Source organism: Oryx dammah, unplaced genomic scaffold (genome assembly GCF_014754425.2).
Source record: "Oryx dammah isolate SB20612 unplaced genomic scaffold, SCBI_Odam_1.1 HiC_scaffold_10, whole genome shotgun sequence".
Taxonomy (NCBI): Eukaryota; Metazoa; Chordata; class Mammalia; order Artiodactyla; family Bovidae; genus Oryx; species Oryx dammah.
Genome location: NW_024070194.1, coordinates 73,059,819 through 73,087,671, shown reverse-complemented (window position 1 = coordinate 73,087,671; position 27,853 = coordinate 73,059,819). Strand labels below are relative to the sequence as shown.

Sequence of the window (27,853 nt, the reverse complement as noted above, 5' to 3'; positions counted from 1 at the left end):
GTCAGGGTCTTTTCTCATGAGTTGGCCCTTCACATCAGGTGGCCAAAGTATTGGAGCTTCAGCTTCAGCATCATTCCTTCCAGTGAATATTCAGGATTGACTTCTTTTAGGATGCACTGGTTTGATTTCCTTGCAGTGCAAGGGACTCTCAAGAGTCTTCTCCAACACCACAGTTGAAAAGCATCAATTCTTCAGTGTTCAGCATCCATACATGATGCTGCTGCTAAGTCGCTTCAGTTGTGTCCGACTCTGTGCAACCCCATAGATGGCAGCCCACCAGGCTCCCCCGTCCCTGGGATTCTCCAGGCAAGAACACTGGAGTGGGTTGCCATTTCCTTCTCCAATGCATGAAAGTGAAAAGTGAAAGTGAAGTCAGTCGTGTCCAACTCTTAGCGACCCCATAGACTGCAGCCTATCAGACTCCTCCATCCATGGGATTTTCCAGGCAAGAGTACTGGAGTGGGGTGCCATTGCCTTCTCCGATCCATATTGACTATATGGACCTTTGTCAGCAAAGTAATGTCTCTACTTTTTAATACACTGTCTAGGTTTGTCATAGCTGTTCTTCCAAGGAGCAAGCAAGGGAATTATACACACACTTTATTTATTTGGCTGTGTTGGGTCTTAGCTGCAGCGTGCAGGAGCCTCATTGCATCATGTGGGATCTTTTATTGTGGTCCATGGACCCTAGTTGTGGCGCATGGGCTCTGGAGCACAGGCTCAGTAGTTCAGGCAAGTGGGCTTAGCTGCTCTGTGGCATGTTGGATCTTAGTTCCCTGACCAGGGATCAAACCCACGTCCCCTGCATTGCAAAGAAGTGGTCCATTCCTAACCACTGGACCACCAGGGAGGTCCCCATACTTATACATTTATTTATAGATTGAATCTCTTCTCCATGTCAGTGTTGCTCTTATTTATTTATTTATTTTTTTCACTCTGTTATAAACTTTTTCTTTCATTCAGGTCAATTCCAGATGTTTTCACATTTTCCACCCTCCTCAATAGGTTCTTCTGCAGAGCTGCTTGGCGAAAGGTTCCCTCACTGCCGCTGAGGCTCTTATTTAAACTCCACGAGTCTCATCCTCCCCTGGAAGGATGCCCATCCTCTTGCCTCTGGATTAAGTGTTGGTAGTTGTAACAGATGGTGGGTCAAAGCACTCAAGTACAACTTGGTTAAGTGGTCTAAGCCTGGCTGGGGGTCAGGAATTTTTAAAGGACTCGGTAGGGTGATCCTTCTGCTCCCTGTGATCTCGGTTGAGGTCATCAATTGGGAGTGTTCAGCTGGCAGCAGGGCCAGGTAGGAAGGTGGGAGATGGCTTCATCCACATGTCTGGCCCCTCTGTGCCACTCTTTCCCTGTCTCCCTCTCCCCTCGGGGGGCTCACCTGAGTGTCTTTAAGCAAGGTGACTGGCTTCCCAGAGGCAGAAGGGGAAAGCTGCCAGTTCTCTTAGGTTTTGGCTTGAGGGGCCCAGAGAATCATGTCCACATTTCACTGTCTAAACAAGTCAGAACCAGTCTGAATTTCAGGAGTAAAGGAGTAGATTCCACCTCTTGAGCAACTGGGAGCTTTGCCAGCTTTAACCCATGTGTGCAGAAAACTTCTGCTTCTCTGCTTTCTGTACTTTAACTGTATGTCTTATATTTTATTCCTTGTCTCTATATAAATTTATCATTTAAAAAAATTTCTAAACACATTTGGAAACCCTCCCAGCAATGAGTTCTAAAATGATGCCTTTATTTGCCTTTGAAAAGTTTACTTTTTTCTACACATAAATCCACAGAGATATATACATTTTAAGCCAAAGGGAAATTTTTAGCTAGTTTCCAATATATAGCCACCATTATACCTGCCCAGTTATTTATTTTTCAAGGAGTTATGTATTCCAGCATAAACTTGACCAGCATAATCTGTTCAAGATAGAATATTTTGTAGCATAGAAATGTTAGACTGTCATGTGTAAAATGTAAGTAAATGTCTAAGAAATAAATGGGGTGGGATGGGGGGTGGAAGGGAGGTCAAAGAGGGAGGGGATATTCATATATGTATGACTGATCCACTTTGTTGTACAGCAGAAACACAACATTGTAAAGCAGCTATACCCCGGTAAAAAAAATTTAAGTAAAAATTGTAAAAGAAATTAAGTAAAAATAGGTGGGTTTTTTGCAACATAAATCAAACAGGAAAATAAAGTGCATAGGAACATAATCAGCCAACACTCTTTACACGGTGCATATTGCTTGAGTCAAGGGAAGAAAGCAAATTGAAATTAAAATCTGTTTGGCACTTTGGGAAGTGCTGTGTGAGAGGAGAGATGTGACTAGAACTGCTAAGTGAATTTTGTTTACCGCAGTTCAGCTTTCCAACAAGCAAATCACGTGAGAAGGGCCCAGGATAAATGCACCTATTTATGTAGGTAATTTTTCTGTTTCACACCTCTGGTTCATCTCTCTGCCTCGCTTTATGGCAAGTCATGCTACATTGGTTACAATTAATTTCACCGCTGCATATTAGCCATAAAGAGATATTTCATAAATTGACTTGATGTATATTTTTCCCCCCTCTGTGGTTTTCAAAAAAGATGAGAATGCTCCAGAGGAAAAGCCAAGTGCGGAAGAAATAGAAGAGCAGAGCCAAGAAGCAGGTGGGCTCAGATTTCTTTTGAAGCGTCTCCTCGGCCTCGTCCCCAGAGGTGAACAATAGCTTGACTTAGTGGTGTTTTCAGTGTTCATGCCGTTTCATCGGGTTAACCTCAGTGTCCATTGTGGTCTCCCTCAGGCAATCACCAGCCCTGTTAACGAGGAGCGTCAGGGTCCTTAGTCAGAGGAGTGCCTCTCGGGCGTCCGTCACGAGCTCCTCTTTGGTCCCGGGTGATAGCCGTTTGCTCAGTGACGCTCTGCACGGGACCGGCAGAGGCTGGAAGGACCACGTCAGAGCTGGGCTGACTAGGGCAGGTCAGAATCAGCAGATTCAGTTTGAGGGGAAAAACGAAATGAAAAACATTCAAAGGACAGGTATCAGAGGCTTTCCTTCCACAACACATGGAGTGGCCCGTACTGTTTTGCACTCAGTTTTGAAGAGCTGTGCTTCTGTTCATTTTTCCATATGTTGTGGATGATGCTGTGATGTGGCCTTGACTACCCCACACCCAGAGCTCCGTGAGATCCAAAGAATGGATGTGCCAATGAAATGCTTAGAGATCTTCTGCTGTACATTGTAAACTGAACATTTTTAACACTTAAAACTCAAAAAAGATGGTCGTCACCTTAGGTTTTTCTTTTCTTCCTCCCCATTTTTATACTCAGGCACGCTTTCCTTTGAAAGAACGATTTACACACATGTTATGCAGTTGTCAATGTAACCACCCGAATAAAAACTTCCTCCTATTTTTCCAAGTCATTCTTCTGGTTCTAATGAGCCCAACAAGTGGGGCATCTTTAAAATGGGGAGCTCTGCTCACGTGCCAGCCACACTCTGAGCCATATGCTGGACTCTTGGAAATAAACCAGGCGGTGTGATAGGTTTGTCACTGAGAAGTTCCTCCATTAACCTTGGAGATTTTGCTGGAGAACCGAAAGCCTTTACTATTAAACTGGAAGATGGAATTGAAGACGGCCAATCAGAGGAGGCACTGAAGCAGGGCAGCAGGGACCTTGTGTACCTGCTGCTTGCTCAGCCAGCGCCCTTTGCTTAAATGCAGTCCTTGAGATGGAATGAATTTCTGATATAGAAAAATGCTGTTATTTGCACCACTGTTGCCCCCAGCTCCCGGTCACCACATCATTATGTTCCATGGAAGATGCAGCTTCTGAGAAAAGCTGTCACTGTTTTCACTATTTGGGGCCAATGAATATTAGTCAACCAGCTGCTGACAGCTGAGGCCATTCTCTGAACATTGTGGCTTTACAGGTCTTATTCATTCATTGTGTGTGTGTGTGTGTGTGTGTGTGTTTGTGTGCTCAGTCATGTCTGATTCTTGGTGACCCCAGGTGCTCTCTGTCCCAAACTGTCTTTATCAACATAAATTTCTCCCACCCCATTCATATACATATACACATACACACACACACAGGCACACGTGTATACATGCACACACATCTGCCTGCATTTTATTTATGCATCTCTTTTTCCCTTAATCAGTTGAGAACAGGCAGTTTCTTTATGCAAGACCATCTTGCATGTTAGCAAAGAGTCATAGAACATAAGCCTTTTTCTCCACCTCTTAGATGGAGATCACCACCACAGTGTGGCTGCCTCTCAGTGTAGAGAAGATTCCTAAACACACTGCTTCTTGTTCTTCTAAGCAGGCCTGCCCACTGGTTCAGAGCCCAGTGGCAAGATTCATCTCGGATCTTGGCCACTTCAGCATATATGGCTGTGACTGCTCTACCTCCCTAGTCCTGGTGCAGAGAAGTCAGAGTTGCAATGGTGCTCATTAAAATCCTTTTGACCTGCTGTTATTCTTCCAAAATAAAAATATCTTCCTTTCATTCATTAGAAATTCCAGCTTCCATTCTAACTGCACAGCTCTGCACGCCTCTTCCGTATCATGCAAAAAGCAGCCAGCATCATCCAGCGGTTCTGACTGCTGTCATGATCACATCAAAGTGGTAGATCCTCTTCCTCAAACGGCCACTCAACAAATACCTATCCAGCACTCTCTGTGGCCCAGGCACTGCTCTGGGCACTGAAATAGGGCAGTGAACTATAAAGACAGTATCTTTTCTTCCTTGAAATTTATACTCGGGTGGCAGTGATCCAAAAGGAAATAATAAGAAAAGCATGGAGGTGATAAGTGTCTCGTGGAGAAATGAGGTAATGTTAGAAGGAATCCTGAGAAGACAGCTTTCCATTGGCTGGACTCAGGGAGGACTCCCTGATGACAGTAATTAAAGTGAAATCTCAGGGATAAAATGGGAGGAGAACGTTCCAGATGGAGGGACCAGGGAATGCAGACGTTCAGGTGAATTTTAACACATCAGAGAAGGAAGTTCAGAGTGACTGGAGCCTGATGGATGAGAGAGAACAGGGGTGGGATTCGGGAAAATACCATAGGACCAGGTTATGTCTGATGTAATCAGTAAGAACTGATTCTGTTAGAACTATAAGGGAAAGCCAATGGAAGGCTTTTAATAGTGAGGGAACACAATCAGTTTTAACTAGCTCACTCTTGCCTGTGAATGAAAATGAGTCAAAGGAGCCAAAGTGACACCAGTTGAAAGACTGTAGCAGGAAAGCAGTGATGGGCGGTTTCTGGAAATGCAGACAAAATGGACTGCTGTGTTTCATCCCAGAGGCAGAGGTGACGGGAGGTACCGATGGCTTAGATACAGGGCATGGGGACCCAGACTACATCCTAGGCTTTTCGCATCAGTAACTATGTGGGTGATGGTGCCACTGACTAGTGTATGAAAGACTGGCCACAGGGCACAGTTTTTTGTTAATAGAGTTGATAGTTCAGATTTGGCCATGGTAAATCCAAGAGGACTCTCAGCCATATGGGATGTCAAGAAGCCAGTTAGATATATGAGTCTGGATTTCGAGGGAGGGATGTGGACCAGAAATACAGGCTTGGGTGTCACTAGTGTAGAAATGCTACTTACAGCCACATGACTGAGATTAACTGGAGAGGACATGTAAATAAGGAGAAGAATCGGGCCTGGAATACCATGGCATCCAGATATGTGGCAACAAGGGAGAAGGAACAGCTACCCCAGGAAAGTATTCCAGAAAGAACCGAGTAGACTCTGAGATGCTACTGAGAAGTCAAGGAAGATAAGAAAGGGAAAATGTCCCATGGATTTGGCAAAGTGAGGTCACTGACACCTCTAGGAAGAGAACACTGCGAGGACGATGGAAGCTGATTGGAGTGCGTTACAGAGAGACTGGGAGATGAGGAAGTCTGGAGCAACAACATGGATAGCGATCCTGGGGAGTTTTGCCTTGAAGGGAAGCAGAGAACTGGGATGATGTGACATCAAGGGAGAGTTGATTATTTTTAGTCTGTTCTTTTGTTGTTCATAGGAGTTTGTCACCTAACAAAAGAAAGTGATTCATCTCCCGTTATCTCCCTACTAACAAATTGTATTCTCTGTCCTGGTAGAAATGTGACCTGAAGGTGATAGTCATGTACATTACAGACAAAGGATATGCTGAAAAAAATATCTGGTCAGCCTTTATTTTGTTGAAAATATAAAGATTTATTAATTGCTCACAGAATAATATTAATACTGTTTCAAAGATTCAGTTTAATAAGTATATCTGTAAAGTTTTAAAGGCATTACCAAGGTAGCCACTTTTTTACTTTGTGTGGAAAAATCAATCTTTTTTTGAGATATTCAACACTTTATTATAATAGATTTTTGTTAGATTCTTTTGCTCAGCTGTGAGCTTCCCTGGTGGCTCAAACAGTAAAGAATCTAACTGCAGTGCAGAAGACCTAAGTTGGATCCCGAGGTTGGGAAGATCCCCTGGAGGAGGAAATGGCAACCCACTCCAGTATTCTCACTTGGAGAATCCCATGGGCAGAGCAGCCTGTTGGGCTACAGTCCACGGAGTTGCAAAGAGTCAGACATAACTGAGCAACTAACACGCGTTTGCCCAGCTGTAGGCTAATATAAATGTTCTGAGCGTGTGTGTGTGTGTTTTGTCGTGCGTTTTTGAGTTATCTTTAGTTTTATAACCTTGTTACTGCATGAAAAAATGTATACATTCCTTTTCCATTTGTCAAGTATTAACCATTCCAAATGATTTTGGTAATCCTTCCCATCTTAAATTTACTATTTTAGTGTTAGTAAGTTAGTTACTATTCTGCAGGCCAAGTGGAGTGAGTCCCTGGAGTGCTGAAGTCCTAAATAGAAAGACCAGCTCTGATGAGGTTCATTGCTGCTGTGGCTGGGGGGAGGGGGCAGCGCAGGACAGGGACCTCCAGGTTCCTTAGTCCCCTCCCTGTGCTCGACTGACATGAAATCACCAAGCGGCTTCTGGTGCTTTGTGACGAACGCTCCCCATCCCCAGGCCTCTGCACCGACACTGTCAGAGGCACCCCCTGCAGCCTGACAGCATGGTCTAACGGGATGAGGCATGGTGCGGAGGAAACCCAGACTTTAAACACACACAGAAAAGTACTTTGTAGAAACTTGCAGCCTTTTATAAGAAAACTAGCCTACTGTTCTTCCAGAGGCGAGGAAAGAAACAAAAGGCCAAAGCGTCACAGTCCCAGTCTTCACCAAAACACAGTTCTAGTTCACTGGGCTCAAGCTTAACTAAGGGTTCTTGTTCCAGTAGTCATAGAGGAGGGTCACAAACCCGACCCCCTCAAAGACCATTCAGTGTCTGAGAGTGTGAAATGGGCTCCTACGTCCTTCGGTGGAGTGGGAAGTAAGGTGGGCAGGGCAGCGCCTACCTCATAGCATGGACTCTGAGACAGTGTCTCTTTCTGCCTTACAGATGGTACCAGCACTGCTTCGGCGCCCAGCCCTTCTTCAGAGGAAGCAGTTGAAGTCTGTAAAGATGAAGGTATGAGACCACTTACTCATCTGAAAATCTGTGCAAACTCTTAGAAAACCATCTGGATTTTGTTTGTTTGGGGGAAATGAAATAGTGAGCAAATCCATCCAATCCTCTTTAAGCATGTCTATTTCCAACACAAATATCCAACCTGCTCTATTTTATTCCATATCTACCCTTTTCAGAATTTGTATATCCATTTGTTCCTTTAACAGTAACTATTCATGAAACAACAGGATGATTGGGAAAATTATGTTTAAAGAAGATGTTTATTTGAAACAACAAAAGGAGGCTGTTTATAGCTGCTTGTCAGGAATGGGTTCATTTGAGAATCACCTACCAGAGAACTCCATTATCTAGACAGAATAAAAAAGAAATGTTTGAAAGGCATCCTTGAAAATAAATCTTTGACAAGAGCATCATTCCTCATTCTATGGACAGTTACTATGAGAAAATGTTGCTGACCCAAGTATCTTTAAAAGAAGAAAAAAAGAAAAGAAAAATTTATGTAGGTTGTAAGAGAAAATTTGAGGGAGAAATTGCAGGGACATTCATGTGCAGATAACACAGTTTTTTAAATATGTATCACCTAAAGGAAAATGCCATGGACGGGGGAGCCTGGTAGGCTGCAGTCCATGAGGTCGCGAAGAGTCAGACATGACTGAGCGACTTCCCTTTCACTTTTCACTTTCATGCATTGGAGAAGGAAATGGCAACCCACTCCAGTGTTCTTGCCTAGAGAATCCCAGGGACGGGGGAACCTGGTTGGCTGCTATCTGTGGGGTCGCACAGAGTCGGACACGACTGAAGCGACTTAGCAGCAGCAGCAAAGGAAAATGAAATTGTCATTTCTCCCCCTCTGATTAATTGTCCCCCAAAACACAAAGTAATATTTTAAATCTGTAATTGATAACTACTAAAAACGCTCTGCATGGTAGATGAGATTGTTGTACAAATGGACGTCTGCTAAACTATATGACCTCCTTGGAACTTTTAGATTAATATGCTGAATGCATTTCTTCAGTTTGGAGTGATAAGAAAATATATCTGTGTGTAAGATTGATATTAGCTAGTCCTGGAATCAATGTTTAGAAAATCAAAGTTGTCTTAAAAATAACACTCAACTGTTTACATGATTCATTTCATTTCATGTTGCCTGTAAACGGTTTTCATAAGTGAAACATCCTGTGTAGGAAGGATAGTTGCTAAGAGTGTGAGCTCTGGGGCCAGGTGCTTGAGGCCTATATCCTGTCTCTGGCACTAGCAACGTATGTAGTCTTTCATAAGGAACTCTTGTACTTAGCAAGGGATTAATATGTCATCACAAGTAGTTAACTTCTCTGAGAAGAATGGAGAATGGAGAATTACCTCACAGAATACAGCAATACATGCCCATTGCTCAAACTATTCACCCAAACTATTCACTCAAGCTATTCACCCACCTACGCAGGGTGGCTTCCCCAGGAGACTAGAGAGCTAACCTTTATTAGGGAGGGCTCTTGGAATCAACACTTGTGAAAGGGAAGCATGCAAAACTAGATAAATAAATTGAACTGCAAGGCATTCTCAGCTGAAGCCGCAGCCAGGCTGAAGATGGCGTGACAGTTCTGAGATGTCCTTCTGGGGTGTGGGAGTCTGGCTCTTAAACCTCCCACTGAGGAGTCACCTGTCACTGGCTGCCAGGGGAAGGGGCTGTGATCTTGGATGAAGCCTCTCTCTTCTGTTCAGATGATCCTAGAAGCTTGAGAAGGGATGAGGGCAGCCTACGACTAGAAGAGGAAGCTCTTCCTTCCTGAAGGGGGATCCTGTGGACCAAGACAGCATCCACTGTTCTCTTGCTTTGGGTGGTCTTTTTCTAGTTCATTGTCTTTTTTTTTAATGACTCCTTTGGCATCTCCCTTTATACTACTCAAATATGTGTCTTTTGGTTGTTGTTGTTGTTGTTTCTTCTCGTCAAAAGACCAAATTTATTTGTTTTAATTGGAGGTTAATTATTTTACAATATTGTATTGGTTTTGCCATGCATCAACATGAATCCGCCACATGTATACACGTGTCCCCTTCCTGAACCCCCCTCCCTCCTCCCTTCCCGTACCATCCCTCTGGGTCATCCCAGTGCACCAGCCCCGAGCATCCTGTATCCTGCTTTGAACCTGGACTGGCGATTCATTTCATATATGATATTATACATGTTTCATATATGATATTATACATGTTTCAATGCCATTCTCCCAAATCATCCCACCCTCTCCCTCTCCCACAGAGTCCAAAAGACTGTTCTATACATCTGTGTCTCTTTTGCTGTCTCACTTACAGGGTTATTGTTACCATCTTTCTAAATTCCATATATATGTGTTAGTATACTGTATTGGTGTTTTTCTTTCTGGCTTACTTCACTCTATATAATCAGCTCCAGTTTCATCCATCTCATTAGAACTGATTCAAATGTATTATTTTTAATGGCTGAGTAATACTCCATTGTGTATATGTACCACAGCTTTCTTATCCATTCATCTGCTGATGGACATCTAGGTTGTTTCCATGTCCTGGCTATTGTAAACAGTGCTGCGATGAACATTGGTTGTTGTTTTATGTTTGTCTGGGGGGTTTTTTGTGCTCGGTTTTCTTTGCACTGTGTGGGCTTTTTCTATTTGTGGTGGGGGGGGTGGTGCTTCTCTTGTGGCGCACAGGCTTAGTTGCTCTACAGCATGTGGGATCTTAGTTCCCCGACCAGGAATCAAACCGCCATCCTCTGTATCTCCCTGCGTCTCCTACATCTGCCGCATTGGCAAGCAGATTCTTTACCAATGAGCCACCTGAGAAGCCCTCCCAATCATTCAGCCCTTGATAAAAAAATCGTAAATGTCTTGAAGTAGAATAGCAGAGTTTTAGGAAACAAGAGAAATAATTAAGTGCTTCAAACTGAGATTTTTCCTGTGGAGTTGTTTGGTTTGGAGATGTCACACCTTTATAGAAACACACTGTGATGTTTCTTCATGCTTTTAGGATCTCACACTGTTAATTGCTCATGCCAGGATCAGTTTCTCAGAACACTTTTAGGTGTTTCTTTTTTTTACACGAAACTTTTAATGGTGGTAAGTCCAATGAGTTCTGTCATGTATCACAAATGCCATTTCCTAATAAGACCAAATGTGAAGTTTACGGGATTCTTTACTGAAATTGTTAATATCCATTAACCCCTATATCTAAGGAAAAGAATTTTGAAGTGCGCATTTACATGTGACCCATATATGGTTTATGATTTTTGCCTTTTTTCTGAAATAGCATGTATTTATAGAAGACCACTATTTTAAATGATTATCATTCCAGTGCTTAGATTAAGCATCTATTGCTTATAGAACTGCAAGTGTTGGAAATATTACATAGTTTAGCTTGATTGACAGAGACATGGCTTAGAATGAAAAAAAAGAAATGAATTTGCCATTGAGATCCTCCAAAATTGAGGTCATGATGAGGTTAAAAGGCATTCATGTGTGTTGAGAATTCATTTCAAATACTCACCATCATGTTACATGCAGAAATATATCTCCTTGGTGATGTCTGGGCTATTTATGATCTCTGCAGCTATAAGACTGCTTATAAAAATGCTTATTGCACTCTCCAGTTTAAGTGCAGAGCATTTTGCTGACCAAAGGTTCTCAAGGAGCCCCTGCTCTCGTCTTTGTTTCTAGGCTTTGCTTCTGACCCAGCATCTTCTTCTTAGGTCTTAGAATCACCAATATTATGGACTGGCCTTTTTTTTTTTTTTTTTTTTTTTGGTATCCTTTCCAGTATAATTCTCAGAGACTTTGAGCCTTGTAGTTATTTTTATCTTTGCTTATTGGTTGGCTGGCTTTATATTTGTTATAATTTTGGCTCCCACAGTAACCTCAATGTCTTCTTAGAGTGCAAGGACTAAAAATAAACAAAAAACTGAGCAGGCTAATGTCACTTGGTTTGGAAGATAAGATTTTTTTTTTTAAATAAAACAGGTATGTGGAAGCAGAATAATTTCAAGAGGAAACATCTTTGGGGATGTCTTCTAGGTCTGTGATTTTGTTTAAGTATTCTAGACACATTTCTCACCAGGTTCTGAGAATGGATACTTATTGCCCATTTACCCTGTGTAACTGCTAACCATCCAAACCGCTAACAGAAGGAGGTACAAGTCATAGATCAAGAGCTAGATTCTGAGTTCCAGACAGAGGACACCTGTTCCCAGGGACTCATCCCAGCCCTTGGGTGGGCAGTGGTTGAGCTGGGAGGATGAGACGTGAGGAGGAAGAATACTGATGAATAATTCATCCATATGGGGTGGATGCAACAGCCAGGCCTGAATAGAAATGAACTCCAAGTTAAAGAAGCCTGAGAAAATATCTGTCAGTTGATAGGAGCTCTGAGGTCATTTGTAAAACAGGGCACACACTTGTCTATTGGCAGATTTCTTTCTCTACTGGTAAAAATATTCCAGTGATTGATTTAATGGTAGTTTACAATGTAAATCCTTAAATACAAACCCAAGAGTACAAATGTTAAGGCTATTTAAGTTAGCAAATATACAGGCAATCAGATGAAGGGGAGTGTAAACCCAGGATTAAAATGAGCATTAGGAATATCAAGTACTCTGGCTGAAACTGCTACGTCATCGTCATCATTATTTAAGATATAGTCGGTCTGCTTAACTCAAGGAGAATTCTCTGTTCTGTTAACTCTTAATAGATCATCCTCACTTGCAGCCAAGGTTAAGGCACCTTATTAGGGGGAAAAATGCTGTTTAAACACATCTTGATTCTCCTATCTTATTTCTTTTTGTTGTTGTTGTTTAATCACTAAGTCTTGTCCCACTCTTTGTGACCCAATGGACTGTAGCCTGCCAGGCTCCCCTGTCCACGGGATTCTCCAGGCAAGAATACTGGAGTGGGTTGTCATTTCCTTCTCCAGGGGATCTTCCCAACCCAGGGATGAAACCGGCATCTCCTTCATTGGCAAGTGGATTCTTTCACCATTGAACCACCTGGGAAGCCCATCTTATTTCTTATTTCTTAATCAGTACCCAATTTGAATTTGAAGGTCAGCTAGACTAAACCATATGCTCATCATAGGAACAAAATCAACTAATGCTCAGGTGCACACACACTCGAGCTCGTATTCCTTTGGAGCTCTGAGTAAGTCACATCATTGCTGTCTGCTGTTTATGAAGTGGAATGTCACTTGGCAAAGGACACCTTAACACTGAATCGAGTTTCAGGCCTCCTAGTGGTCAGAATTTCCGTAGGCTGGGGGAAGGCTTGAGAAAGTCAAACTTGCCGAAGAAGACAGCAGAGAAAGGGTCAGGTTATGTATTAGGAATTGGATTTAGGGATGAGCAAGTGAAGTGAAGTGAAAGTCACTCAGTCGTGTCTGATTCTTTGCGACCCCATGGACTATACAATCCATGGAATTCTCCAGGCCAGAATACTGGAGTGGGTAGCCTTTTCCTTCTCCAGGGGATCTTCCCAACCCAGGGTTAAAACCCAGGTCTCCTGCATTGCAGGTGGATTCTTTACCAGCTGAGCCACAAGGGAAGCCCAAGAGATGAGCATAAATGCTCCCAACCACGAGTAGCTGTAAGCCTCCAGAATCTGTTTCTGTTCCTTGTCTACACATTGGAGAGAAACAATACACTGGGCCACCCGTGAAGCTCCCCTCAGACTTCTCTCATCTGATTTTCCTTAGTCCTTTCCCTATTCTTGGAATCCATTCTCGCCCTGCTTAGCATCCTCCCCATGACCCACCACAGTGGGACAGAGCTGTTCCCCTGCCCTAGATATGCACCTATGGAGTGTCTGCAGACACCATGACACCTCTGGGTGTCACTCTTGGATGGTAAGAGTCTGAAGTGTGGAATGAGAGCCGTTGCCCTCTGGTAGTTCAGTGAAGAAGAGGCTAAGACAAATGGAGTGTCTCCTGGACTCAGTTCAGTTCAGTTGGGTCAGTCGTGTCCAACTCTTTGCAACCCCATGAAGCACGCCAGGCCTCCCTGTCCATCACCAACTTACAGAGTTCATCCAAACTCCTGTCCATCGAGTCAGTGATGCCATCCAGCCATCTCATCTTCTGTCATGCCCTTCTCCTCTTGCCCCCAATCCCTCCCAGCATCAGGATCTTTTCCAATGAGTCAACTCTTCTCATGAGGTGGCCAAAGTATTGGAGTTTCAGCTTTAGCATCAGTCCTTCCAAAGAAATCCCAGGGCTGATCTCCTTCAGAATGGATTGGTTGTGTCTCTTTGCAGTCCAAGGGACTCTCAAGAGTCTTCTCCAACACCACAGTTCAAAAGCATCAATTCTTCGGTGCTCAGCCTTCTTCACAGTCCAACTCTCACATCCATACATGACCACAGGAAAAACCATAGCCTTGACTAGCCGGACCTTTGTTGGCAAAGTAATGTCTCTGCTTTTGAATATGCTGTCTAGGTTGGTCATAACTTTCCTCCCAAGGAATAAGTGCCTTTTAATTTCATAGCTGCAGTCACCATCTGCAGTGATTTTGGAGCCCCCCAAAATAAAGTCTGACACTGTTTCCGCTGTTTCCCCATCTATTTCCCATGAAGTGATGGGACCAGATGCCATGATCTTCGTTTTCTGAATGTTGAGTTTTAAGCCAACTTTTTCACTCTCCTCTTTTACTTTCATCAAGAGGCTTTTTAGTTCCTCCTCACTTTCTGCCATATGGGTGGTGTCATCTGCATATCTAAGGTTATTGATATTTCTCCCAGCAATCTTGATTCCAGCTTATGCTTCATCCAGCCCAGCGTTTCTCATGATGTACTCTGCATAGAAGTTAAATAAGCAGGGTGACAATATACAGACTTGACGTACTCCTTTTCCTATTTGGAACCAGTCTGTTGTTCCATGTCCAGTTCTAACTGTTGCTTCCTGACCTGCATATAGGTTTCTCAAGAGGCAGGTCAGGTGGTCTGGTATTCCCATCTCTTTCAGAATTTTCCACAGTTTATTGTGATCCACACAGTCAAAGGCTTTGGCACAGTCAATAAAGCAGAAATAGATGTTTTTCTGGAACTCTCTTGCTTTTTTGATGATCCAGCAGATGTTGGCAATGAACAGCAGCTTGAACATCAGGAAGTTCATGGTTCCAGCAGCTTGAACATCAGGAAGTTCATGGTTCACGTATTGCTGCAGTGCTTTACATTTCTGTACAATCTATTTTTCATTTCACAAAAAGGTAACCTGAGAGAAAGGAGAGAAAGAAAGGTGTGCATGGGGTTTGGAGAGAGAAGAACTACTCTAACAGTATTAACTCCCATGGCAGATACTCACATGATCTTACATAATCCTCAAAAATGATAGTATCTTATTCTATATGTTTTAGCGCTTGTTTTTCTACTGGAAAGCATAATGCATATTTATTGAAAAGTATTTTTGAATGCAGAAAAGTATGAAAGGTAACAAAAGCATATGATCATTTTCATCTCAGAGATTAAATTGTAAAAAAGAAAAGTTTGTTTTTCATTTGGCGACATACCCTGAACATTTTCCCATGTATTTAGGCATACCTTTTATTGGAGGTATAATATTTCATCATATGGTTGTCCCATAATTTACATAGCCAGTGTCCTAATGTTAGATTATTTAGTTATTTACAATCTCTCTCTGTTATAAATAATACAGAAATGCAGTATTTATATTTTAGATAAATCTGGATGTGTGTCTATGATTAGTTCCTCAGGATAAAATCTTGACTTTGGGTTGATTTACCAGGGAAAAGATTAAAATATTTTTTATTGCTTACCCTCATCTTATTTTAAAAGTAATGTGTATTTATTGAATGAAAAAATAAGCAAAAAAAGAAATGAAAAAATCACTCATAATGTCAATCCCAAGAAATAAACATATTAGTATGATGGTATATAAACTTCCAGTCTTTTTCTAGGCTACCACATATATATATGAAGTTTTATTCTTTTGGAGGGGGAGTATTCTGCCATGCATACTATTTTGAAGTTGTCTTTTAAATATAGCAAGACTGTGAAATTTTTTCCATGTTTTTTGAAGTCTAATATCGTTTAATTGTATTAATAATTCCAATGAGCAAAAGTCTATAATTTACTTACCCAGGCTCCATTTTGAGTCATTTCTTTGGTTTCAGTTTTAAATTCTATACTAGCCAGGAACGTTCTTTTAACTTGGTAAATGGTCATGATCATTCCTGTAAGGAAATTCAAATAAATGGAAAAATGCATACAAATCTTAATTTTTTTTACAATGAATAGAATGTGTTCCTTTTTTTGATTTTTTAAATAATATATGTTCATTATAGAAAATTCAGATAATTAATGGGAGTGTTTAAGGAATAGAGTAAAAACACATGACCAGTGCAACATTGTAAAGCAATTATCCTCCAATTGAAAATAAGAGTTAAGACTTAGAAAAAAAAAGAATAAAAACACATATGTAGTCACAGCTCCTTGAGACGACTACCATTTACATTCTGAGGGCCATTTCTTCACACATCACTTTCTGAATATTTGCAACCATGTAAAATTTTGTATAAATCAGGTATATAATGTGTGATTCTAATATCATTTTCCTTTTATCTTGTTTGCTTACTTCCCACCTTCCAGATATTCAGAGAGTAAAGCACATTGATTAAGAATCTAGTCTCTGAACTCAACTCCCAGAGTCCAGATTCCAGCTCTCCTCTGAGCTATGTGACTTAGGACAAATTATTTAATCTATGTGCACCTCAGTTTCCTCGTGTAAAATGGGAATGATGACACCTCCATCATAGGATATTGAACATTAAAACAAGTCAACCCCCTTGAACATGTCAAAGAATGTTTGATACACAGTAGGAGGCACAAGATTTTTTGCTATTGTTAAATACAGGTGCTTATTTTCTAAAAAATATGTCATATTATATGCACTTGCTACAGACAGCAAAACTTTGTGGAAACCGCTTGTAGTCATTTGTGTAAATCTAATTCATCCATTTTAAAGCTCAAGTGTACCCCGTAGCTTGGATGTACTATAGTTTATTCAACCATTATCCTATGATGAGCAAGCACTTTCTTCCCACTTTATTGCCACACAAACAATGCTGCAATAGATGTTTTTGCCCATATATCTTTACAAGAAGTGCTTTTATTTGCATGGGAAAAATTCCAAAGCATGCATTCTCCCTTGAGGAGAATATATTTTTAATAGATATTGCCAAAGGGCTTTCTGAGAAGACTATAACAATTAGTATTTCCATCAGCAATCATTATTTTTGTTATTCCTAATTTTCCCCCGTTCAGTGGGTATAAAGTAATAACTCATGACATTTAAGATGTCAATATTACTATCCTGATTTTGCAGGTAACTGAGGCTCAGAAAGTCTGAGTGACTGTACCAGTTACCCAAAAGGTAGTCAGAATTTGAAAACCAAATCTACCTGAACCCCAAACCCAGGCTTCTTCAGTCCCACCATGCTGCTTCGCGAATCATGCTTCTAGAGAAAGGGATATCTGTGCCTGCAGGAAGTAGGATGCGGTGGGAAGGCACGTGGGGAAATGGGGCCCAGGCTAGGCTAGCGGGGTGCTGAGGCTGAGGCACCAGCACAGACCAGCCTGCTTGGTCCACATCACAGCCCTGACCCTCATCATGGCCTTGATCCTAAGCTGCAGCAACCGTCTTACTCAGGAATAAGGACACAAACACCTCCGGCTACAGACCCCACCAGATATGAAGCTCAGACCTCTTTCTGTATGGTCTGGCTTATGCTCCCTCATACCCCCCAGGAACCCTGCCCTGTAGCCCAGCTCACTTACCTGTCATCCCCCAAACCTCACTGGCCTGCTGTATTCCACCACCATTCTGCTACATCTGCTCATCCGGATTCACTCCCAATATCGTACCTTAGTCTCGCACTTCACTGTTCCCTTCCTGTCTTACTCTTTCTCTCCCTCCCTCTGTCCTTCCCTTATTTCCAGCAAATTATCTGAGCCAACATTTCAAGGACAGGAATCAGTTCATATAAGGCAGGGCAGTTGGCGGAGGGAGAGGAGGAGATCCACATTTTCATCTTTCTTGATTTCTCCTCTCCCTATTACATTTCATCTCATACAAGAGGGAACTGTCTTTTCGCCTGTTTCTTGTAAATCTATATAGAACTTATCATGTGCCTTATATCTATATAATATACATGACATATCCAACTCACTAGTATGTAAATATCTTGAAATCAGATAACAGATCTCATCCATTTTCATGTTTCAGGACCAACACAGTGACCTGTGTATAGTAGGTCCTCAATATTGGATATAGGACCTATCACAGACAAGGGCCACTTATAATTCTCCTAATGTCACGGCCACTTTCCCAGAATGATTGTTACTATTATCAAGGCTCTTATTAGAGCAAGTTCCCTTTCAGAATCCTCCTGTTTTAAGAAGTGAATTTTCCCCAAATGCTATAAGAACACAAATAAAAATTCAAGCCATGGACTTCCTTGTTTCACTTTCAGACTTGGATACCCTTATCCTGTAAGAGAACAAGATAAACTTCTAAATGGTGAATATATATAGACTATTTCCAATGACTGAGGCTAGTTATATATACCTAATTTATGATAAGGCTTTTCAGATAAGCACTTCAAATGCTTTGATTAAATATGTTTAAAATCAGGTTAAATCAGTCAAAGTAGATAAAATCATTTATCTACTTTTTGGTATTTAAATTATATTTATCTCCCATTTGATATAGTTTAAAATATATTTTAATATATACATAATTTAAAATACATACAGCAATTGGAAGGCAAGTAACAGTTGCCATCCAATCACATTTTCACATATGTATTTTTCTCTTACAAATTAAGTGTGACTGTAATTATATATTTATAGCAGTCAATTCAGTCATGTGATCTCTTGGGTGTATTCTAAAGATCTGGTGAGTGAGGCTTGGAAACAAAATTATCCCAGATTAGGTCATGGGAATTAGCTGAGTGGGATGGTAACCCTTGTCCAACACACAATTTTGGATCAAACTGTTGGTCCTAATAGGTCTGATTTAAGACAAGCATCCCTGTAATCTATTTTCAGATTCACTGGCCTAGTTTTTAAGCTCTTTGGGGCAAGTCATGTAGTCTTATAAGCCAAATAAGTTTATTTTGGATTCACATCACCACCCTTGGGTAACTTTTGTAGGTTGTGCCTCCGTTTTCTCATCTGTAAAATGGGTATAATAATAGTATTTATATCACAGATTTGTGAAAACTAAAAGTGCTTGTAATAGCTGCTCATAGTAAACTTTCAACAGGTGTTGACATTTTTTTTTTTTTACAATAACTCTTATTAAGTGTATCTGTTGGCTTTAGTGGAGAAAGCAATGGCACCCCACTCCAGTACTCTTGGCTGGAAAATCCCATGGATGATGGAGCCTGGTAGGCTGCAGTCCATGGGGTCGTGAAGAGGCGGACACACTGAGCGACTTCACTTTCACTTTTCACTTTCATGCATTGGAGAAGGAAATATCAACCCACTCCAGTGTTCTTGCCTGGAGAATCCCAGGGACGGGGGAGCCTGGTAGGCTGCCGTCTATGGGGTTGCACAGAGTCGGACACGACTGAAGTGACTTAGCAGCAGCAGCAGTTGGCTTTAGAATTCTAACTACTCCAAATAGGACTCTTCTATATCTCATTGAATCCTCACCAAATCCATTGTTAAAGAAGTTCAACTGCAGGTGATAGTCAAAATACATAGCAACAGCTGTGGCTCAGCCCCTGCACATCAAGGTGAACATGCTCTGGCCCATCCTACTGGCAGGGACCTGTTGAGCACTGAAAACAACTGGAGAGAGCTAGGCAGACAGGCGGGGACACTTCACACTCTCTCTAGCCCCCATTCACCAAGAGGGATTTGCTAGCTGGGTAGCCTGGATTGAATACCACTCATAGAGTTTCCTTTTGTTCCCTCTACCTACTTTGTGTTTTAGTCTTTTACCAAAAAAAAAAAAAAAAAAAAAACAAAAAAAAACCTAAAATGGAAGGTCTGTACATCCGTATTTTAGGATGCTTTTGTCAACATGGCCTAATAAGGGTAATCATACACTTTTACAACAAGCACACTCTTGAGAGTGATGAGCGTGCTGTTAATAATTATGCCAAGACAAGCAATCACACTGGGACCAGAGGAACCAAAATGTGTGTTCGTCCCACCAAAAATGCAGCTTTTACTGTCAACAAATTGAAATCATAATATCACCCACGCATATTCAAGAATTTTTGTTGAACTTTGACTCATAAAAATGTACTATTCTTAGAGTGTACTTTTTTCTATCTTGTCACTTTCTTGTTAATTAATATAAAAAATAATATTTGGAGTAACTCCTTAAGATATACCACAAAAGGTATATTCCTAGACAGTCTGAATAAATCAAGAGCATCTGCTAAGAGCAGTCTGTTTTTCTTTTCTGTTTATTCTTTATCAAAGTATAGTTGATTTACAACATTGTGTTAATTTCTGTCATACAACAAAGTAATTCAGTTATACATACATATCTACAAATTTTTTCTATTCTTTGCCATTATGGTTTGTCATGGGATATTGAATATAGTTCCCCTGCCATAGCGTAGGACCTTGATAATCCATTCTACGGTTTGCATCTGCGAATCTCAAACGCCATCCCTCTCCCAGGCCCCCTCCTTCTTGGCAGCCACGTCTGTTCTCTACATCTGTGAGTCTGTTTCTACTTTGTAGATAAGTCCATTGGTGTAATATTACAAATTCCACATATAAGTGGTATCAGATGGCATTTGTCTTTCTCTTTCTGACTTGTTAGTATTTGTCCTTCCACATTGCTGCCAGTGGCATTATCTCATTCTTTTTATGGCTGAGTGGTATTCCACTCTGTGTGTGTATGTATCACATCTTTATCCATTTACCTGTGTGTGGACATTTAGGATGTTAATAAGTGTTAGTAAATTATAAAAGCTATTCTTGCCTGGGGAACTCCATGGACAGAGGAGCCTGGTGGGTTAGAGTCCATGGGGTCACAAACAGTCAGACATTCAGCAGTCAAAACAGTCTGCTGCTGCTGCTGCTAAGTCACTTCAGTCATGTCCGACTCTGTGCGACCCCATAGACGGCAGCCCACCAGGCTCCCCTGTCCCTGGGATTTTCCAGGCAAGAACACTGGAGTGGGTCTCCATTTCCTTCTCCAACACATGGAAGTGAAAAGTGAAAGTGAAGTCGCTCAGTCGCATCCACCTCTTTGCGACCCCATGGACTACAGCCTACCAGGCTCCTTTGTCCATGGGATTTTCCAGGCAAGAGTACTGGAGTGGGGTACCAGTGCCTTCTCCCCAAACAGTCTAGAAACCACAAATTTAGACAAGGCAGTTTCTACATTGCAGGTCTTTTCAGAGCCTTCAACAAGTTGACATGCATTGAGAAGTTCAGGGTAGACTGAGGCATGTAGCATTTCTCATTTTAATTGACCAAATATTTTTTAAAGTTGTTTTGTTTGTCCTTTTTTTCATATATAAACCATTTTAATCCAACAAATTATAGTTTGGGAAACAATCTCATATCCTATCCAGAAGAATTAAAACATATAAAGTTTTGCTTTTGATAAATTGTAATCATCATTATAATGAAAGTTAAACACTTCTAAAATAACTTGAAAAATGGAGCTTGAGTTTCCTAAATTCATGGCAACACAGTGTTTTTGAAGGAATATTCTCTCATTTCAGAAAATGTAGCCTCAGTATTTGACAGTAGATTCCATGAGCAGAAATGTGTATCTCCCTCATTCCTAGTAACGTTTTGTTGTCATCTGTCCTTTCCACCACTGTTCCCCAGGTGGGGATATTTATTGAGAGAGAGGCAGAGAATGCCTCAGAACTGCTGCTTTGTTAAGGCAGAAAGAAAAGAATAACTGACTAACCCGTGGCAAAGACTGAAATATCTTTTTAATCAAGTATAAAGATAAGGTCTCTTAACAAATTGATAGCATTTAGCAGAAACTTTTCTCTTTCATTTAACAGTGAGCTTTCTTTCTCACCCAGCAAGCACAGTAACACTCACATACACATCTGTGCATATGCAAAACCACACACATGTACATACACTCAGACACTGTTTTAGACCCAACATGAATCTGTGAGACATTTCTCCCAGCTTGTACTATGATTTATGATGTTTGGGTGATATTGGGAGACTCATAAAGATCTAAGCCTTTCAAGAGACATGTTTTTCAAAAGCTGTTAGATTGCTTCAGTTTGCCTAAACTATCCATAAATGTTTTCGACGCCAGCCACATTCTGGGGCAGAGTCATTATTAAACGTTCACTCAGTGTGCGTGCTCAGTTGCTCAGCCATGTCTGACTCTTTGCGACCCCATGGACTGTAGCCTGCTAGAAGACTGTCCATGAGATTGTCCTGGCGAGAATACTGGAGTGGGTTGCCATTCCCTCCTCCAGGGGATCTCCCTGACCGAGGGACTGAACCCACATCTCCAGCGTCTCCTGCATTGCAGAAGGAGGTGATGGTCCATGCTCAGAAGGAAAATACATTTCTCCTTTTTCCTTCGAGGAATCATATTATGTGATCTGATAAGATATAATAGAATCTCGGCAGTTAGAATTATACTTAAAGATTCAGAGCATTAAGAGGTTGGTATTAACGTGTTTGTGCGTGAGTGTGTTAGTCACTCAGTCATGTCCAACTCTTAGCAACCTCATGGAATGTGGCCCTCCAGGCTCCTCTGTTCATAGAATTCTCTAGGCAAGGATACTGGAGTGGGTAGCCATTCCCTTCTCCAGGGGATTGTCCCAACCCAGGGATTGAACCCATGTCTCCTGCATTGCAGGCGAATGCTTTACCATCAGAGCCACCAGGGAAGCCCAATATATATAAAATAGATAACCAGCAAGGACCTACTGTATAGCACAGGGAACCAGACTCAGTATTTTGTAATAAACTATAAGGGAAAAGAATCTGGAAAAAGTGGTGTGTATATATATATATATATATATAGAGAGAGAGAGAGAGAGAGAGATCTGAATCATTGTGCTATACATCTTGTACATCTGAAACTAACACAACATTGTAAATCAACTATACTTCAATAAAAAAAAATCAGGGCATATGGTCACCATATGAACCATAGCAAGTTTCTTTTTACTTAATGAAAAAAAGGCAAACTGTAGGGTACGAAGTGTGATTCAGAGAGAGAACCGTTACATAGGAGGGGGAAGGATGAGTGAAGATGGAAGAAAGTAAAAGGTCCTAGGGCCAGATGACATTCCCAAGAAAAGCAAAATGAGCCCACTGCTTCTTGAATTCTGGTAATACTTTCATGTTTCCCCCAAAGTTAAATGCAAACATAACTACAACATATAAGATTAACATTACCGACTACACCTGCCTCTCCATTCTTAGCTTACAGAACCCTCTTGCCCCCGCTATGGCTCCATCTCATCAGACCCTTTTCTGACCAACTTTTTAGGTATGGCGGCTCCTCCACTCAATGTCTGTCTGAGCCCCTTGTAATTCATCCATAACACTTACAATAACCTGTAACTGTGGGTACCTCTCTTTTCTTTTGCATCCTTACTTTTTCACAGCTCCCTCTACTATAACTCAGGTTCAATGGAAGAAAGACAACATGTACATTTTCCATCATCTTATCTTCTAGCGAGTCATACAAAGTCGGGCCTTCAGAAAGTACCAATTAAAATATATTTCAATACAGTTCAGTTCAGTTCACTCACTCAGTTGTGTCTAACTCTTTGCGATCCCATGGACTGCAGCACACCAGGCCTCCCTATCCATCACCAACTCCAGGAGTTTACCCAAATTCATGTCCATTGAGTCTGTGATGCCATCCAGCCATTTCATCCTCTGTCATCCCCTTCTCCTCCTGCCCTCAATCTTTCCCAGCATCAGGGTCTTTTCAAATGAGTCAGCTCTTCGCATCAGGTGGCCAAAATATTGGAGTTTCAGCTTCAACATCAGTCCCTCCAATGAACACCCAGGACTGATGTCCTTTAGGATGGACCGGTTGGATCTCCTTGCAGTCCAAGGGACTCTCAAGAGTCTTCCCCAACATCACCATTCAAAAGCATCAATTCTTGGGTGCTCAGCTTTCTTTATAGTCTCATATCCATACATGACCACTGGAAAAACCATAGCTTTGACTAGACGGACCTTTGTTGACAAAGTAATGTCTCTGCTTTTGAATATGCTGTCTAGGTTGGTCTTAACTTTCCCTTCAAGGACTAAGCGTATTTTAATTTCATGGCTGCAGTCACCATCTGCAGTGATTTTGGAGCCCCCCAAAATAAAGTCTGACACTGTTGCCACTGTTTCCCCATCTATTTCCCATGGAGGGATGGGACCAGATGCCATGATCTTAGTTTTCTGAATGTTGAGTTTTAAGCCAACTTTTTCATTCTCTTCTTTCACTTTCATCAAGAAGCTCTTTAGTTATTCTTCACTTTCTGCCATAAGGGTGGTATCATCTGCATAACTGGGGTTATTAATATTTCTCCTGGCAATCTTGATTCCCGCTTATGCTTCATCCAGCCCAGCGTTTCTTCTGATGTACTCTGCATAGAAGTTAAATAAGCAGGGTGACAATATACAACCTTGACGTACTCCTTTTCCTATTTGGAACCAGTCCATTGTTCCATGTCCAGTTCTAATTGTTGCTTCCTGACCTACATACAGGTTTCTCAAGAGGCAGGTCAGGTGGTCTGGTATTCCCATCTCTTGAAGAATTGTCCACAGTTTATTGTGATCCACACAGTCAAAGGCTTTGGCATAGTCAATAAAGCAGAAATAGATGTTTTTCTGGAATTCTCTTGCTTTTTCCATGATCCAGCGGATGTTGGCAATTTGATCTCTGGTTTCTCTGCCTTTTCTAAAACAGCTTGAACATCTGGGAGTTCACAGTTCATGTACTACTGAAGCCTGGCTTGCATAATTTTGAGCATTACTTTACTAGCATGTGAGATGAGTGCAACTGTGCAGTAGTTTGATCATTGTTTGGCATTGCCTTTCTTTGGGACTGGAATGAAAACTGACCTTTTCCAGTCCTGTGGCCACTGCTGACTTTTCGAAATTTGCTGACATATTGAGTGCAGCACTTTCGCAGCATCATCTTTCAGGATTTGAAATAGCTCCACTGGAATTCCATCACCTCCACTAGCTTTGTTCGTAGTGATACTTCCTAAGGCCCACTTGACTTCACATTCCAGCATGTCTGGTTTTAGGTGAGTGATCATACCATCGTGATTATCTGGGTCATGATCTTTTTTGTACAGTTCTTCCGTGTATTCTTGCCACCTCTTCTTAATATCTTCTGCTTCTGTTAGGTCCCTACCATTTCTGTCCTTTATTGAGCCCATCTTTGCGTGAAATGTTCCATTGGTATCTAATTTTCTTGAAGAGATCTCTAGTCTTTCCCTTTCTATTGTTTTCCTCTATTTCTTTGCATTGATCACTGAGGAATACTTTCTTATATCTCCTTGCTATTCTTTGGAACTCTGCATTCAAATGGGTGTATCTTTCCTTTTCTCCTTTGCCTTTAGCGTATCTTCTTTTCTCAGCTATTTGTAAGGCCTCCCCAGACAGCCATTTTGCTTTTTTGCATTTCTTTTTCTTGGGGATGATCTTGATCCCTGTCTCCTGTACAATGTCATGATCCTCCGTCCATAGTTCATCAGGCACTCTGTCTATCAGATCTAGTCCCTTAAATCTAATTTTCACTTCCACTATATAGTCATAAGGGATTTGATTTAGGTCATACCTGAATGGTCTAGTGGTTTTCTCCACTTTCTTCAATTTCAGTCTGAATTTGGCAATAAGGAGTTCATGATCTGAGCCACAGTCAGCTCCCAGTCTTGTTTTTGCTGACTGTATAGAGCGTCTCCATCTTTAGCTGCAAAGAATATAATCAATCTGATTTCAGTGTCGACCATCTGGTGATGTCCATGTGTAGTGTCTTCTCTTGTGTTTTGGGAATATATTTAAATTTAGAAAATTAAAAGCACCAATGAAAATGGTATTATGGTCATCAACTGATATTTGCTATATTCTAACTCTTTGTAAGACCTTCTGCTAGAGGAAGAAGGAAACATTGCTCTTAGCCTTCAAGAAATTTACAATTGAGATGGAAAAATGAGACCTACAGGCCTGTGCTGCATAACAAACATCAGTCATAATAATAATAATTGCAACTAAATTTATCTAATCCTTATTATGCATTAGATTCTATTCTAAATACTTTACATGTTTTCATTCATTCCATGCTCATCTATGAGACAAGTGCAGTTATCACGCCACTTTACAGACAAGGAAAGTAAAGCATGGAGCAATAAGGTTGTGGTCAGAGGCCACTCGACTAGAATGCGTCACAGCTAACAAACCAGACAGAGTGACAAGTACAAAAGGGAAGATACACAGGAGCACGTTAAAGGATCTTGGGGGCAAGAAGCATCTCTGGTGTGGGGTTATCTGTGCTGTGTGGGTAGAGAATAGGACTTTTGAGCTAGAATCTGAAAGCTGCACCGATGTCCTAGAGTAGAAATAAGCTGTTGTGGTTGGGTGGAATAGCATCTGTGAACAGTTGGAAATAGGACATCAAAAAACCTATTTTCTCTTCAACGAATAGATTCACTTGGCCTTAGTGATAGATCCATTCATCTACTTAGTAATGCATTGCTAAGGTAGAGCCCTGATTGTCAAGAAAGAACTCTGACTGCCAAGCTAAGAAATTTGGGTCCAATCAACAAAAAGCAAAAATTTGCAACTCTTGGATGCTGTTTGTGTATAAGTAGTTTTTTAGTGTGATAGTTGTTGCAAATTTATCATTCTCTTTCTCCCTCTAATTCCTTCTCAGAAAATCCTCTCTGATTATACTTAATTAGGCTTTTCTTCTCCTTATCCATCACTATCAGCATTTGTAGATGCTTCACTATATGCCAAATTAGATTTTCAAGTTTCTGACAGACCGTGCTTTACAAGTTGCAATTTCCCATCTTCATAACTCCAGCCTTCAAATAAACATGTCTTTAATTATTTGTGTAAATTGAGCTCATACTCAATTCTCTAGATCAGCACTGTCTGATAGAAATAAATGAGAGCCACATATATAACTTTAAATTTTCTAATAGTCACATTAAGGAAGAAAAAAGGTGAAAACAATTTTAATAATCTATTTAACCAGTATATCCAAAATATAATAATTTCAGTGTGTAGTTAATATCAAAATATTGATGAAATATGGTTTATTCTTTTCTCAGAAACTTATTGACATAGTTCTCTATTACAAAAAGAACTGATACTCTTGCCACTCACCCTATTACCACTGCAGGAATATTTAAAGTACCGATATGCTTTTTTAAAATTATATATTTATCGGTTATTAGGCTGCACCAGGTCTTCGCTGCAGCAGGCGGCATCTCCATCTTCCTTGCAGCATATGGGATCTTTAGTTGTGGGGTGTAATATCTAGTTCTCTGACCAGGGATCTTCAGTGGATCTCGAAGTCTTAGCCACTGGACCACTGGGGAAGTCTGCTGAAATGCTTTTTTTTTTTTTTTTTAAATCTTCTGGGCTCACCACATGGCATGTGGGATCTTAGTTCTCAGTCAGGGATCAAGCCCATGCCCCCTCCAGTGGCGGCAGGGGTCTTAACCTCTGGACCACCAGGGAAGACCCATGAAGTGCTTATTGATACATGGTGTTTGGCAAACAGTTACTTAACTCCTTTCCTAGCCAATGTGATGGTATTTGGAGATGGGCTCTTTGAAAGGTAATTGGGGTTATATTAAGTCATGAGGGTGGGTCCCTTCATAATGGGATTCTGGTTCAGTCACTAGGTCATGTCCAACTCTTTGCAACCTCGTGACTACAGCATGCCAGGCTCTTCTGTCCTTCACTGTCTCCCAGAGTTTGCTCAAATTCATGTCCAACAAGTTGGTGATGCTGTCTAACCATCTCATCCTCTACTGCCCCCTTCTCCTTTTGCCTTCCATCTGCCCCAGCATCAGGGTCTTTTCCAATAAGTCAACTCTTTGCATCAAGTGGCCAAAGTATTATAGCTTCCACATCAGTCCTTCCAATGAATGTTCAAGGTTCCTTTAGGATTGACTGGTTTGATCTCCTTGCAGTCCAAGGAACTCTCAAAAGTCTTTTCTAGCACCACAGTTCAAAAGCATCAATTCTTCAATGCTCAGCCTTCTTCATGGTCCAACTCCATATCCATACATGACTACTGGAAAAACCATAGCTTTGAGTATATGGACCTTTGTTGGCCAAGTGATGTCTCTGCATTTTAATACGCTGTCTAGGTTTGATT

General features: G+C 41.2%; 1 protein-coding gene across 2 annotated transcripts in view; it reads left to right on the top strand.

The window, feature by feature from the left end:
- Window positions 1-27,853, top strand: part of MACROD2 (mono-ADP ribosylhydrolase 2) — a 2,300,803-nt gene that overhangs the window by 2,142,545 nt on the left and 130,405 nt on the right. For both annotated transcript variants that reach the window (XM_040248281.1, XM_040248280.1), the window contains exons 12-13: window positions 2,580-2,642; window positions 7,448-7,516. In XM_040248281.1, coding sequence (XP_040104215.1) covers window positions 2,580-2,642; window positions 7,448-7,516 — 132 coding nt within the window. The remainder of the gene's footprint in view (window positions 1-2,579; window positions 2,643-7,447; window positions 7,517-27,853) is intronic.